At 46.7% G+C, this 14,319-nt stretch overlaps 1 protein-coding gene across 3 annotated transcripts; it reads right to left on the bottom strand.

The window, feature by feature from the left end:
* Positions 1–429: 429 nt before the first annotated feature.
* On the bottom strand, positions 430–14,290 carry NDUFB5 (NADH:ubiquinone oxidoreductase subunit B5). Of its 3 annotated transcripts, none has more exons than XR_003757823.2 (6): positions 14,149–14,290; positions 10,788–10,876; positions 6,506–6,572; positions 4,539–4,599; positions 2,235–2,341; positions 430–622 (listed from the first exon to the last, which is right to left on the bottom strand). XR_003757823.2 is itself a non-coding variant. In XM_029059783.2 (6 exons), exons 1-6 carry the CDS (start codon positions 14,258–14,260, stop codon positions 502–504), a joined length of 561 nt encoding a protein of 186 aa, XP_028915616.1. In that variant the 5' UTR covers positions 14,261–14,284; the 3' UTR covers positions 430–501. The 3 variants fall into 3 exon arrangements, 1 of the variants encoding a protein (XP_028915616.1); XR_003757824.2 differs by having other exon boundaries at positions 10,788–10,908; positions 14,149–14,283; XM_029059783.2 differs by having other exon boundaries at positions 4,535–4,599; positions 14,149–14,284.
* Positions 14,291–14,319: the final 29 nt, after the last annotated feature.

Raw genomic sequence — 14,319 nt, 5'->3', positions numbered from 1 at the left:
TGGCCACCGATTTCTTCCTAAGGTGAAACAAAGACAAATTAAGTATCTCTAAATCGTCGACTTTGGGAAGAGAGGAGTTTATAAGGACAGAGAACGGGCCAAGGACAAGGCTCCCTACAGTGTATCATTGCACCTGACCACCAGCTCGGTGGACCTCAATCAAAAAATTCATTTCGAGTTTTTTCTATTTCACTGGTTCACAAACTTTCGCAGTTTCCATGTTCACATTCTGAAGCTTAAAAATCCAACAAATAGCAATAGTCTTTCATCACAGCCTGCCCTGAAAAATATCAATCTCAAAGGACTCAGCTCTTTGTGATCCAAAAACAGAGTGAATTAACCTTCCTCTATCTTCACCTCTGCCCATGATATTGTTACACACCCAGTAAACACTTAAATGTTGTGAATAATAATACCAGAGAGCAACACTAAGTATACATATAGTCTGTTATTTATTTTGTCATTCGGGTTGATAGATTTTAATGATAAAGAACTAACAGGTTAGTTGTCGGGTGTTGATTTTGGAGAATAATCAATAAGCTCCTTATCGATGGTTGGATAATAATACCAGGGTCCATCTCCTCTTTGTCGCATCAGTCTGCGTATTTCCAGTTGCTTTAACCTATAACCAAGGAAACATACATGTCACAGTTTGACCGATGCTAGGTTTCCCCATTATAAATTTTAACTATTACAAGGAGAATTTCTACCTAAACATAAAAACCCGTTCAATCTTTTTCTTTTCTTTCCTTTTATGGTACTCGTTACGTGCTTACTGTATGCCCGGCACTGTACTAAGCGACGGAGTAGATACAAGTCAATCAGGTTGGGCACAGTCCCTGTCCTACAGTCTTGATCCCCATTTTACAGGTGAGGTAACTGAGGCCCAGGGAGATTAAATGGCCTTCCCAAAGTTACACAGCAGACAGGTGGCAGAGCCGGGATTAGAGCCCAGGCCCTCTGACTCCCAGACCCGTGCTCCTTCCACTAGGCCACACTGCTTCTCCTTCTCTTTCCCCAAAGACAAACTATGAAATATGGAGGGAAGATAAAGAAGATGACTTGAGAATCTAAAAAAATTTAAAAAACTACATCTCCAAGAACCTGACACATGACTCCTATATGTTGCTTCTTATAGTCGACGGAGAGTAATCTCATCCCTTTGAAGCTGTCTCTCTCTGTCTTTATCCTGGGCCTGATCATTTTCTCACCTGCCTCATGGAAATCTCCTGGGTGGTCAGACTGCCCCTAGCCTCTTCTCCCTACAATCTTAAATGGACCTATGCAAACTGTTGTCCTCCAGTGCCCTTCAATCGAACACTCTCTCTTCCTTGTAACCCCGCTCCCTCTGGATCAAGGTCAATCTCTTGGACCCTGCTTCATATTTGTTCCCACCTGCCCCCATTCTACTCCACTGCCTGTGCCTTTAATTAGTCCCTTGTCCTACAAAAACTCACTTTCCTTTCTCCTTTCACACTTTCACAGAGGTCACTGCCCACTCTTAAAGTATTTTCCCTGTTCACCTGCCTCTGCCAAGTCTGGTCACTTTATAGTAGTACTAATGATTAATAATAATAATGGAATTTTCCATCTTTTAAAGCACAACTGAAATGTCTACTCTTTCATTCATTCATCAAGTTGTAATTCCAACTCAAAATTAATAATGCTAATGATGGTATTTGTTAAGCACTTACTACACGCCAAGCACTGTACTAAGCAGTGAGGTAGATACAAGATAATCGGGGCAAACCTAAGTCTTTGTTCAACATAGGGTCCACGGTCTAAGCGGGAAGGAGACTGGTATTAAATCTCCACTTAAAGATGAGGAAAAGGCACAGAAGTGACTGGCCCACGTCACACAACAGGTAAGCGGTAGAGGCAGAATTAGAACACAAGTCCTCCCAGGCCCAGGACTGTTCCACTACTCTTGCTGCTTATTAAGATGCAAATTAATCTATTTGCACCTGAATCATAAAAAAACCCATTCATTCTCCTCAAGGCAAACATAAGACAAAGTTTTACAGTATTTTTCTCTTTCGATCTACCTGCATACACGTGCATGGGTGGCTGTGTGTGTATATATATCCCAAAACCTAGCCCTAAACTGTTGAGCACAAGATCACAAGACTGGGGGACCCACAGAGCCCAAGCGCTTCTAACTAGGTCAAATTCCATAGATCATTTTTGACCACAAAGGATAATTTTTAAAGAAGGTGAATTTTTAAAATGTTTACCTCAGGTCAGCCTTTTCAGATTCTATTTGCAGGATATTAAGTGTTCTTTCATAGTTCCTTTCAGGACTCTCCAGGAAATTACGAGTGATCCACCTAGTTATGGGGTGCTATAGAAGAGAGAGCAAGATTTTAGTCATTCAACAGTATTTATTGAGCACTTACTATCTGCAGAGCACTGTACTAAGCGCTTGGAATGTACAATTCGGCAACAGATAGAGACAATCCCTGCCCAATGACGGACTCACGGTCTAATCGGGGGAGACAGTCGGCAGAGCAAAACAAAACGAAACAAAGACAACATTATCACGATAAATAGGATCAAGGGGATGTACATTTCATTAACAAAATAAATAGGGTAATAAATATATATAAATGAGCACAGAGCTGAGGGGAAGGGGAGGAGCAGAGGGAAAGGGGGCTCAGCTGAGGGGAGGGGAAGGAACAGAGGGAAAAGGGGGTAGCTCAGTCTGGGAAGCCTCTTGGAGGAGGTGAGTTGTCAGTAGGCTTTGAAGAGGGGAAGAGTTAGTTTGGCGAGGTGAGGAGGGAAGCCATTCCAGGATAGCGGGAGGACGTGGCCCAGGGGTCGCGGTGGATAGGGGTGAACGGGGGACGCGTGAGAGGTGGGCGGCAGAGGAGCGGAGCGTGTGGGGTGGCAGTAGAAAGAGAGAAGGAGGAGAGGGTAGGAAGGGCAAGGTGATGGAGACCCTTGAAGCCTAGAGTGAGGAGTTTTGTTTTGTGCAGGGGTGATAGGCAACCACTGGAGGTTTTTAAGGAGGGGGAGGGACAATGCCCAGAGCGTTTCTGGAGGAAGATGATCTGGGCAGCAGAATGAAGAACAGACTGGAGTGGGGAGAGACAGGAGGAAGGGAGATCAGAGAGAAGGCTGACACAATAATCCAGCCGGGATATTATGAGAGCTTATACCAGCAAGGTAGCCATTTGGATGAAAGGGAAAGGGTGGATCTTGGTGATATTGTAAAGGTGAGACCCGCAGGCGTTGGTGACAGAATTGGCATGTGTGGGGTGAATGAGATAGCTGAGTCGAGGATGACACCAAGGTGCGGGCCTGTGCGACGGGAAGGATGGTCGTGCCTTCCACAGTGAGGGAAGACAGGGAAAGGACAGGGTTTGGTAGGGAAGATAAAGAGCTCAGTTTTGGACATGTTGAGTTTTAGGTGCGGGCAGACATCCAGTAGAGATGTCCTGGAGGCAGGAGGAGATACGAGCCTGGAGGGAGGAGGAGATGTAGATTTGGTGTTATCTGCACAGAGATGATAGTTGAAGCCCTGGGAGCAAATGAGTTCACTCAGGGAGTGAGTGTATATGGAGAACAGAAGAGGGCCAAGAACTGACCCTTGAGGAACCCCTACTGTTAGAGGATGGGAGGGGGAGGAGGAGCCTGCAAAGGAGACCGAGAATGAAGGGCCAGAGAGATAAGAGGAGAACAGGGAGAGGACGGAGTCCGTGAAGCCGAGGTGAGATAAGGTATGAAGGAGAAGGGGATGGTCGACAGTGTCAAAGGCAGCTGAAAGGTCGGGGAGGAGTAGCATAGAGTAGAAGCCGCTGGATTTAGCGAGAAGGAGGTTATGGGTGACCTCTGAGAGAGCAATCTCGGTAGAGTGGAGGGGACCGAAGCCAGATTGGAAGGAGTCCAGGAGAGAGTTGGAGTAGTCAAATTTCAGTATTTCAACTTTCTTGTTTAGCTCACTTTCCCATTATTAAAGATAACCATCCTAGATAAAATAATTCAAAAGCAGCACAAATAAGCTAATATTGACTCCTTTTTCCCAGTATAACCAACTTGCAATTTAATCTGTTTAATTACCCATGTATGTAAAGGAAAAAACTAAAACTATACTTCCGATTTTTTCGCCAAACATTTCAATAGTAGTAAGATCATTAAGTACAGTAGAGACCCTGTCATTTCATTAAGAGAAGCACTTCTTAATATCAAGAGATTGCACCCGACCACTTGTCTTAATGTGCAGAGATTTTGGTAAAATATAATTTAGTCTGAAAGCGGATATTAGAGTGCATATTTTATTATTTTAACTCGACTATTCTTACATTTGGATGTTAAAAGGAAACAAAATACTCCAAATAATGTACCTAACATTTTTTTTCTACCAGAATGAAGGGAGGGAATTACAACTGCCCCACTGTCCTGAAGCATTTTATAAATGGTTTTCCCATCTCTCATATCTGAAAATATGTTTCCCTTCACTGCTTTGCTGTGCTTAGGACAGCTGTTAAATGGAATAACCACAAAATACCAGTTTTCATGTCACAGTTTCCAGGACCAACCTTGAATATTCCCAGTGCTCTGGGACATAGCCTTCAGGAATTTCGGCCAATTCAGCTTCACCTGTTTAATAGAAAATGGAGATATCTGATTGTCATCAACAAAGACAAATAATAAATCCAATTCTTCCAGGATCTCAAGTTCCTACCTGAGAGTTACATTTGGTACTTTGTTAGAAGGATTTTTCAGATTACTAAGGAAACTTTTAGTGCATTTCTATAATATACGTGCAATTGTCAGCAGTATTAAAGAACATTTACTGAGTCCACACTGTGGGCAAAGTCTAAGAAAACATTACTAGTCAGCAGGAATAAGGTCTACCAACTTTACTGTACTATACTCTCCAAGGTTTAGCATGAGTGCTCTACACAGTTAAGTGCTCCACAAATACCACGAATGATCAATGAAAAACAGCCGGTTTGTGGCCTAGAGAAGTCTTCAATGAAACATGGCAAATCATGCTATATTCCTTTGTTTCTCTGGGTAGTCTGAAATTGTTAGTTCTTCTCCCACGGAGTCATTCTGGGAACACGGAAAATCTGGCTCCTTGTTAAATCTTAATTACATGAGCTACACTAAGTTTTACAACTTGTTCTTCTTACAGTGCGTGAATGTTTGAACTTGGCATGCTGCAGTACCTAAGAATGATAATAATAATAATTCTGGTATTTGGTAAGCGCTATGTGCCAAGCACTGTTCTAAGCGCTGGGGTAGATATAAGAAACTGCTTGCAATCCCGCACCCCACACTGGAAAGGAAAGGAGTACTACAGTCTGAGTTTTCCTTAACTGCATTCCTTGATGCAGTGCTTCACAAGTATGCAACCCGTTATAGGAAAACTAGAGGTATAACTTCTCAGCAAAGGCGCACTTTTCTTGCTTTACTATGAAATCAGATCCACGCCCCAAAGCTGAAGCTACTTTCGGCAATTATTTTTAAAGTATTTCATGATTAATACATTTTTGGAAATTGCCAGTCCTATGCGGTGACCTTTGAGTCAAAGGAGATTAAGTATTTTAACAGGGATTTCCCATGAAAATCTATAATTGTAATAGACATCTGTCAGTATTTTCAAAATACCAATGATTTCAGCTCCAGCATACGATTTAATAAAAGAAAATTGGAAAAGTTTATCATCAGAACTTTTGATTCAATACTTCTATGAAAACAAGTATCCTAACTAGCCCAGAAAATTAAGGAGATGGACCCCGGTATCATTATCCGACCATCGATAAGGAGCATATTGATTATTCTCCAAAATCACAACTAACCTGTTAGTTTCACCTTCAAGGTCCTTAATATTAACGTAATGTGCACCTCATGCTCCGACTATAATGCATAACTAAAAATGTTGTGTGATCCCCTATAACTTTCCAGTCGACAATGCATTCATTTCTCCTCTAAAACCCTAGTTTTATTAATTATTTATTAAATTTTATAAATAAGGAAATGGAGAGACTCTAGACTCTATCTGAGAGTTGTTTACTGCCAGAGACTGCTTGTTAATAGTAGACACAAGGATTGGTGGTGAGGCGGGAGATAGAGAGAGGTGAGATGTTGAGCCCCACCTGGGACAGGGACTGCGTCTAACCTGATTTTCTTGTATCCAACCCGCGTTTAGAACAGTGCCTGGCACATAGTAAGTGCTTAACAAATACTATTATTAAATATTATTATTATTATTCTTGCTTCTGCTGCTCACCATCAGACACCATAGCTATGCAACTCAGATTCTTACGCCATTAAAACCACGCATCTAAAATGAGATTCTGCTTCCCCAGGAAGGAGCCTAGGACTTTCTTAGAAGAGAAAGAACAATCAGAAGTAATTCCAAAGAAGTGTCCACAGCTGAGAAACCACTAAGGTGTTCTGATATGCCCTGTGAAATTGGTGCCCAGTTTTGTGTTTATGTCATCGATCCCCGTCCTTCTCACTAGACAAATGTTTAGGGGCATGTAAAAAATCTTACCAATGAACACATTCACCAGAGTTATGATGATGGCAACGGGAATCCCAGTCAACAAAATATAGAATTTCTGTTAAAAGTAAAAGACAACCAATTTTTATCGATATAAAACCTTTCTCTACAGACACTCTAACGCCCCACAAATCTCTAAAACGATACACCCAGTTCTTCCATAAATCATATTTTCACTATAGGTTTTGGATAAAACACGCTTAAGAAATTAGGGAATGGTCTACCGGCAACATTACTTGCCTATCTATAAATTATGTATAATAAATTATTGACAGTCTCCCCTTCTAAACTCTAAGCTTGTTGTGGGGAAAGAACATGCCTACCAAATCTGCTGTATTTTACTCTCCCAAGTGCTTAGTATAATACTTTGCACCCAGTAAGTGCTTAGTAAATACCATTGACGATGAAAACACTTGCAAGATTGGAAGAGGTGGGGTACATCTGCCAGTGATAATTTTTTTCATCACCTCCCTTAAGTAGGGCCTACCAAAAACGTAACCCCCGCATTATACGGGGGTTAACAAGCAGCAGCATGGCCTAATGGCAAAAGCATGGGCTTGGGAGTCAGAGGACGTGGGCTTTAATCCCTGCTCCGCCACCTGTCTGCTGTGTGACCTTGGGCAAGTCACTTCACTTCTCTGTGCCTCATTGACCTCATCTGTAAAAAGGGGTTGAAGACTGTGAGCCCCACGTAGGACAACCTGATTACCTGGTATCTATCCTAGTGTTTAGAAGAGTACTTGGCATATAGTAAGTGCTCAACAAATACTATCATTACCATTATTATTATGGGAAAACTCAATGTACATAATTTAAACACCTCTTGGAGGTTCAAGAATCACCAGCTCATCCAGAAACCATTTCTTGTGACTTTGGGGTACCGTTGTTTATTTGGGACCACGAGGGAAGCAAAGATTATGGATATTGGCCAGGGATGCCCATGGATTTTGAAAGGAGGCAGGATATCTCCTCTAGAGAAGCAGCGTGGCTCAGTGGAAAGAGCAAGGGCTTGGGAGTCAGAGGTCATGGGTTCGAATACTGGCTCTGCCACTTGTCAGCTGTGTGACTGTGGGTAAGTCATCTCACTTCTCTGTGCCGCAGTTACCTCATCTGTAAAATGAGGATTAAGACCATGAGCCTTACGTGGGATAACCTGATTACCCTGTATCTACCCCAGCACTTAGAACAGTGCTCTGCACATAGTAAGCACTTAACAAATACCACAATTATTATTAGAGATACTGCTGGGAAAGATGGGAGAGTTGAAGAGGGGCAAGGAGGGAGGGACTGAGAGGAGGGACAGGGGAGATTTTAGGGAGATCAGGTCTGACAGTGTCAATTTTCTTAATGAAGTAAGTGGCCAGGTCATTGTGGGCAAGGGATGGGGCAGGCGGGAGGGACAAGGGATCTGATGAGGGAGTTAAATGCCTGGAACAACTGAGGATGGGCATGGGAATCAATAAGGACAGAGAAATAATTTTCCCACGCAGAGGACAGGGCAGAGTTAATGAACACAAGGATAAACTTGAAGTGGACAAAGTCAGTCTGATATTAAGATTTCTGCCAGCGGCGCTCTGCGGCTCACGCGCGAGAGTGAAAGAGGCGGACCGTGGAAGTGATCCAGGGCTGCGGGTTAGTGGTACAAGATCGACAAAGGAAAAAGGGGCAAGTGAGTTGAGTTCAATAGGGAGGGAGGTGTTGAGAGCATCAATTTGGTATGAGGGAAGGTAGTTTGAGTATGGAAGCTAGGTGGGGCATGATCAGTTGAGAAAATTGGATGGGGTCAAAAAATCAGAGGTCTCTGTGGGGGAACGGTGTGGATTTATGGGGAGGAGGTGTGTGGGAGAGGAGGCATGTGAGGAGCTTGTGGTCCAATAGCGGGATTTCAGAGTTGGCGAGAGTAGAGATTATGCAGTGGCTAGAGATGATGAGATACCGAGTGTTAGTGGGTGGGAGAGGTGGGGTGGAGCAGGAGGTCAGTGGAGTCGAGGAGTGACAGAAGGCGGCCAGCAGATAGGTCACCAGAAACATCGATGAGGATACTGAAGTCCCCATGGATCTATGCAGGCAAGGAGAAAGAGAAAAGGAATGTGAAAAGGGGATCAAAATGGTTAAAAAAAGTGGAAATGGGACCTGGGAGGGCAGTAGGTGACCATTACTAGAATGTGGAGTGGGTGGCCAAGGTGGATATGAGCTCCACACGAAGGGAAAGAAAGGGATGGGGGAGGGTGGAATGGAGTGAAAGTGGTATTGGGATGCGAGAAGGAAACCAACACCTCCTCCTTTCCCAGTGAGTTTGGGGGAGTGGGAGAAGGTGAGGCCCCTTCTAGGGAGAGCAGCAGGTGAGACTATGTCCATCTGGGGAGAGCCAGGTTTCAGTGATGGTGAGGAGGAGTGACAGACAGGGACAGGTCAAGGAGGAAGGGGAGCTTCCCCACAATAGAGCAGGGATTCCACAGGCCTCACTTGGCAGAAGCTGTGGAGGGGGGAGAGTGTGTGGGACATTCATTCATTCATTCAATAGTATTTATTGAGCGCTTACTGTGTGCAGAGCACTGTACTAAACGCTTGGAATGTACAATTCAGCAACAGATAGAGACAATCCCTGCCCAATGACGGGCTTACAGTCTAACTGGGGGAGAGAGACGGACAAAAACAAGACAACATAATCACGAGAAATACAATCAAGGGGATGTACACCTCATTAACAAAATAAATAGGGTAATAAAAATATATACAAATAGAGCATATATGCAGTATTTATAAAGTGTATATATATATATACACATACAGTACAGTATACTGTCCCTCACAGGGACAGTGTGAGGGATGGGGAGGGTTTGGATGGGAGTGTGCTGACGGGGGCCGGAGCAGGGAGAGGGGGATGAGAGGTGGCGCTGGGAGACGGGGACGGGGATGGGGCAGGAAGGGCGGGGATGGTGTGAGGGGTGGGGAGGGGTAGGATGCGAGGGAGTTGATGGGGGCCGGTGCAGGGAAGAGGGACAAGGGGTGGCGGTGGGGCAGGATTACGGGGGGACGGAGCAAGAGCTGGGGAGGAGTCGGGTGGCAGAGGGGGTGGGGGCGGTGTGGTGGGAGGGGAGGACTGGGCACTACTCTACACACAGCGAGTAGGACTGACTGATTGGCCGAGGATAATGCCAAGGTTATGGGCTTGTGCTTGTGGGACAGGGAGGATGGTGGTGGTGCCTACAGTGAGGTCAGAGAGACAAAGGTTTGGGTGGGAAGAGGAGCAGTTCTGTTTTAGACATGTTAAGTCTGAGGTGCTGGTGGGATATCCAGGTAGAAGGCAGGAGGAAATATAAATTCTATGAGAAGGAGAGAGATCAGGGCTGAAGATGTAGATTTGGGAACCATCCGCAAAGAGATGGGAGTTGAAGCCATGAGAGTGAGTGAATTCTCCAAGGGAGGAGGTGTAGATGGAGAATAGAAGGTGACCCTGTTGGGGGGTGGGAGGTAGTGGAGAAGACTGTGAAAGAGACTGAGAATAAGTGGCCACAGAGATAGGAGGAGAACCAGGAGAGGACAGTGGCACCGAAATCAAGGTGGGATAACGTTTCCAGGGGTAGGGGGTGGTCCTCAGTGTCGAAGAAAGCTGAGAGGTCGAGGAGGATTAAGTGACTGAGAGGGCAGCTTCGGGAGAGCGAAGGAGGTGGAAGACAGATTGGAGAGGGTCAAGGAGAGAAATGGAGAAGAGGAAGTAGAGGCAGTGGGTGGGTGCACATAACTCACTCACAGGGCACTAGACTCTCTGATAACAGCCACGGGAGTCCAAAAACAAGTACTGAACTGCTGCATAACTATTAACATTTCCCAGCAGAAAACAGATCTTTGGACAGATTAGTATTATTTTTAAAATCCCTACACTTGGGAAGGAAGGAAATTAAAGTTTCAGTAAATATCCTAGAACTTAATGAGCCCGGGAGTCAGAAGGTCATGATTTCTAATCCCGGCTCCGCCACTTGGCTGCTGTGTGGCCTTGGGCAAGCCACTTCATTTCCCTTGCCTCAGTTAACTCATCTGTAAAATGGAGATTAAGATTGCTAGCCCCACAAGGGACAGGGACGGTGTCCACCCAATCTGCTTGTATCCACCCCAGCGTTTAGTACAGTGCCCGGCACATACCACAATTATTATTATTATTATTATTACTGTGCTTTCAGATAGCGATAGAGTCCACAAAATGCATACTCTACTTCAGAGGCTAAATTCAGGTACATATTGAAAATGATAAAGTCAACAGAACTGAACTTACCAACAAATTCAAAAAGCGGTTGTCATAAAAATGTGAAGGCTTAATGATGAACATTTTTTTACCATGGCCACCGCTATGACGTACCGGAGCTGGAAATATTAAAAACACCCTGCTACATCATCTGCAAAAAATGTGAGCAATGAGACCGGTAGTATCTGGGGACGAAAATCAAACCAAGTATTCACGGAGAGGTTCAGTGTGTACGAGTCTTCTACCTGGTAGTTGAAATTCCAAGCGCTTAGTACAGTGCTCTGCACATAGTAAGCACTCAATAAATACTACTGAACGAATGAAATTAGTTTGGGTTACAAGTGACGCAATAAGGTTAAGGTCCCAGAGGCCTCAAATATTGCCAAGCGGCTCAACGCCACTTTAAACACGCAGACGTGTTTGTGTTTCCTTTCTGTTGTACGCTGAATCTTTGCCTCAGGAAAGATGAACATAGATATTTTTTACTCCACTGCCTCGTAAATATTTCTAGAATTGAGCAGCTTCCCCTGTTGGGGTACAATACTGTGCCTGCCATTCCTGAAAGGCGTTATAGTAGAAAGATCTGGCCACAGGACCTGAATTCTAGTTCCAGTTCTTCCAGTGGCTTGCTGAGTGACCCTGGGCGTGTCACTTTACCTCTCAGGGCCTGTTTCCTCATCTGTAATTGGGTTTACTAATACCTGACAGGCCGTTCCTCACTCAGGGCTGTCGTGAAGACGAAATGAGACAATGTGAAAGCACTTTTGTCTTTATGGTACTTGTTGAGTGCTAACTACGCACCAGGCACCTGTACTAAGCGCTGAGGAAGATGCAGGCTAATCAGGTTGGCCACAGTGCCTGTCGCACATGGGGCTCACAAGTCTTATCCCCAGACGGTCAGTCAACCTGGAAAGAGCAAGGGCTTGGGAGTCAGAGGGCATGGGTTCTAATCCCAGCTCTGCCACTTGTCCGCTGTGTGACCTTAACTTCTCTGGGCCTCATTTATCTCATCTGAAAAATGGGGATGAAGACTCTGAGCCCCACTCGGGACAACCTGCTTATCTTGTATCTACCCCAGCGCTCAGAACAGCGCTCGACCCATAGTAAGCAAATACAATAACAAATACCCTTATTATTACTACTATTATTTAACCCTATTTTACAGCGGGGCAACTGAGATGCAAAAAAATGAAGTGATTTCTCCAAGGTCACAGAGCAGACAAGTGTGGAGCCAGAATGAGAAGCCAGGTCCTTCTGACTCCCAGGCCCGTGCTCTACCCATTGGGCCACACGACTTCACTTTAAGCTGCTGAAGTGCCGTAGCAGAGTACTGTGATAGACGCTTGGCCTAGGCCCTGAAGGTGACTTTTCTGCGCTTGCCGGCCCCACCTATGTCCTCCTCTGGCTGGCCCTCTCCGTCTATTTCTCAGAAAACCGAGCCTGAAGCGACGGCGGAGGCCGACCCCACGCTCCTCTGCTGTGTGACCTTGGTCAGGTCACTTGGCTGGGCCTCGCTTCCCTCATCCGTAAAGCGGGGATTGGGAGCAGGGGCCTGGGAGTCAGAAGGACCTGACTTCTCATTCCGGCTCCACACTTGTCCGCTCTGTGACCTTGGGGAAGTCACTTCATTTCTTTGCATCTCGGTTGCAAAATGGGAAAAAGCGTCTATCGTAGTACTCTGCTAGGGTGCTTCAATAGCTCAAATAATTATAATAATAATAATAATAATGGTGGCATTTGTTAAGCGCTTACTATGTGCCAAGCACTGTTCTAAGCACCGGGGTAGATACAAGCCCATCGGGTTGTCCCACCTGGGGCTCACAGTCTTCATCCCCATTTTACAGATGAGGGAACTGAGGCCCAGAAGTGAAGTGGCTTGCCCAAGGTCACCGAGCAGACAAGTGACGGAGCCGGGATTAGAACCCATGACCTCTGACTCCCAAGCCCAGGCTCTTGCCACTGAGCCACGCTGTGAAGTCACGTGGCCCAATGGGTAGAGCAGGGGCCTGGGAGTCAAGGACCTGGCTTCTCATTCCGGCTCCACACTTGTCTGCTCTGTGACCTTGGGGAATTCACTTTATTTCCTTGTGTCTCCGTTGCCCCAGCTGTAAAGAAAGGGGGAAAAAAGCATCTATCATAGTACTCTGCTAGGGCGCTTCAACAGCTCAAAGTGAAGCCGTGTGGCCCATTGGGTGGGGGGGGGGACCTGGGAGTCAGAAGGACCTGGCTTCTCATTCATTCATTTGTTCAATCGTATTGATTGAGCGCTTACAATGTGCAGAGCACTGGACTAAGCGCTTGGAATGTGCAATTAGGCAACATATAGAGACCATCCCTGTCCAATAACAGGCTCCGCGCTTGTCTGCTCTGCGACCTTGGGGAAGCCACTTCCTTTCTTTGCATCTCAGTTGCCCCAGCTGTAAAGAAAGGGGGAAAAGCGTCTATCACAGTACTCTGCTAGGGCCCTTCAACAGCTCAAAATGAAGCCATGTGGCCCCGTGGGTAGAGCAGGGGCCTGGGAGTGAAGGACCTGCCTTTTCATTCCGGCTCCACGCTTGTCTGCTCTGCGACCTAGGGGAAGCCACTTCCTTTCTTTGCATCTCAGTGGCCCCTGCTGTAAAAGAAAAAAATGGGGAAGAGCGTCTACCACAATACTCTGCTAGGGCGCTTCAACAGCTCAAAGTGAAGCCGTGTGGCCCAGTGGGTAGAGCGGAAACCCGGGCGTGAAGGACCTGATTTTTCATTCTGGCTCCACACCTGTCTGCTCTGCGACCTTGGGGAAGCCCCTTCCTTTCTTTGCATCTCAGTGGCCCCAGCTGTAAAAAAAAAAATGGGGAAGAGCGTCTATCACAATACTCTGCTAGGGCCCATCAATAGCTCAAAGTGAAGCCGTGTGGCCCAGTGGGTAGAGCAGGGGCCTGGGAGCGAAGGACCTGCCTTTTCATTCCGGCTCCACACCTGTCTGCTCTGTGACCTTGGGGAAGCCCCTTCGATTCTTTGCATCTCAGTTGCCCCAGCTTTAAAAAAAGCGGGAAAAAGCATCTATCACAGCACTCTGCTAGGGCGCTTCGACAGCTCAAAGTGAAGCCGTGTGGCCCCGTGGGTAGAGCAGGGGCCTGGGAGCGAAGGACCTGCCTTTTCATTCGGGCTCCACGCCTGCCTGCTGTGTGACCTTGGGGAAGCCACTTGCCTCCTCCGCATCTCGGCCGCCCCCGGGTTCCTGCGCGGCCGAGCGGCTGCAGCAGAGCGGTTGGCACAGGGTGGCCGCTGAGGGGAAGGCGGAGCGTTGGGGTGACGGGGGGAAAGCGGGGCAAAGATGGAGGAAAAGGCCGCGACCCCCCTCCCCCCCCGGCCTCCCCCCCCCCGGCCCCGCGAGGAGCCCGGCACCTACCCCTGGTCCCGGGGGAGCGGCCGACGAGGAAGGCGTGGAACCGGGGCCGGGGGAGCAGCCGGGGGCCCCACAGGGCGGCCGAGCCACGCAGCAGGAGGCTCATGGCCGCCATGGCCGCCGCCACCGCCGCCCGGGGAGGCGGGCGCAACGACGGGCGCCACTGCGCCTGCG

The sequence above is a fragment of the Ornithorhynchus anatinus genome, chromosome 1 (genome assembly GCF_004115215.2).
Source record: "Ornithorhynchus anatinus isolate Pmale09 chromosome 1, mOrnAna1.pri.v4, whole genome shotgun sequence".
Lineage (NCBI taxonomy): Eukaryota > Metazoa > Chordata > Mammalia > Monotremata > Ornithorhynchidae > Ornithorhynchus > Ornithorhynchus anatinus.
Note: the sequence above shows the minus strand (reverse complement) of the source record. Positions and strands in the feature narration are given on the sequence as shown.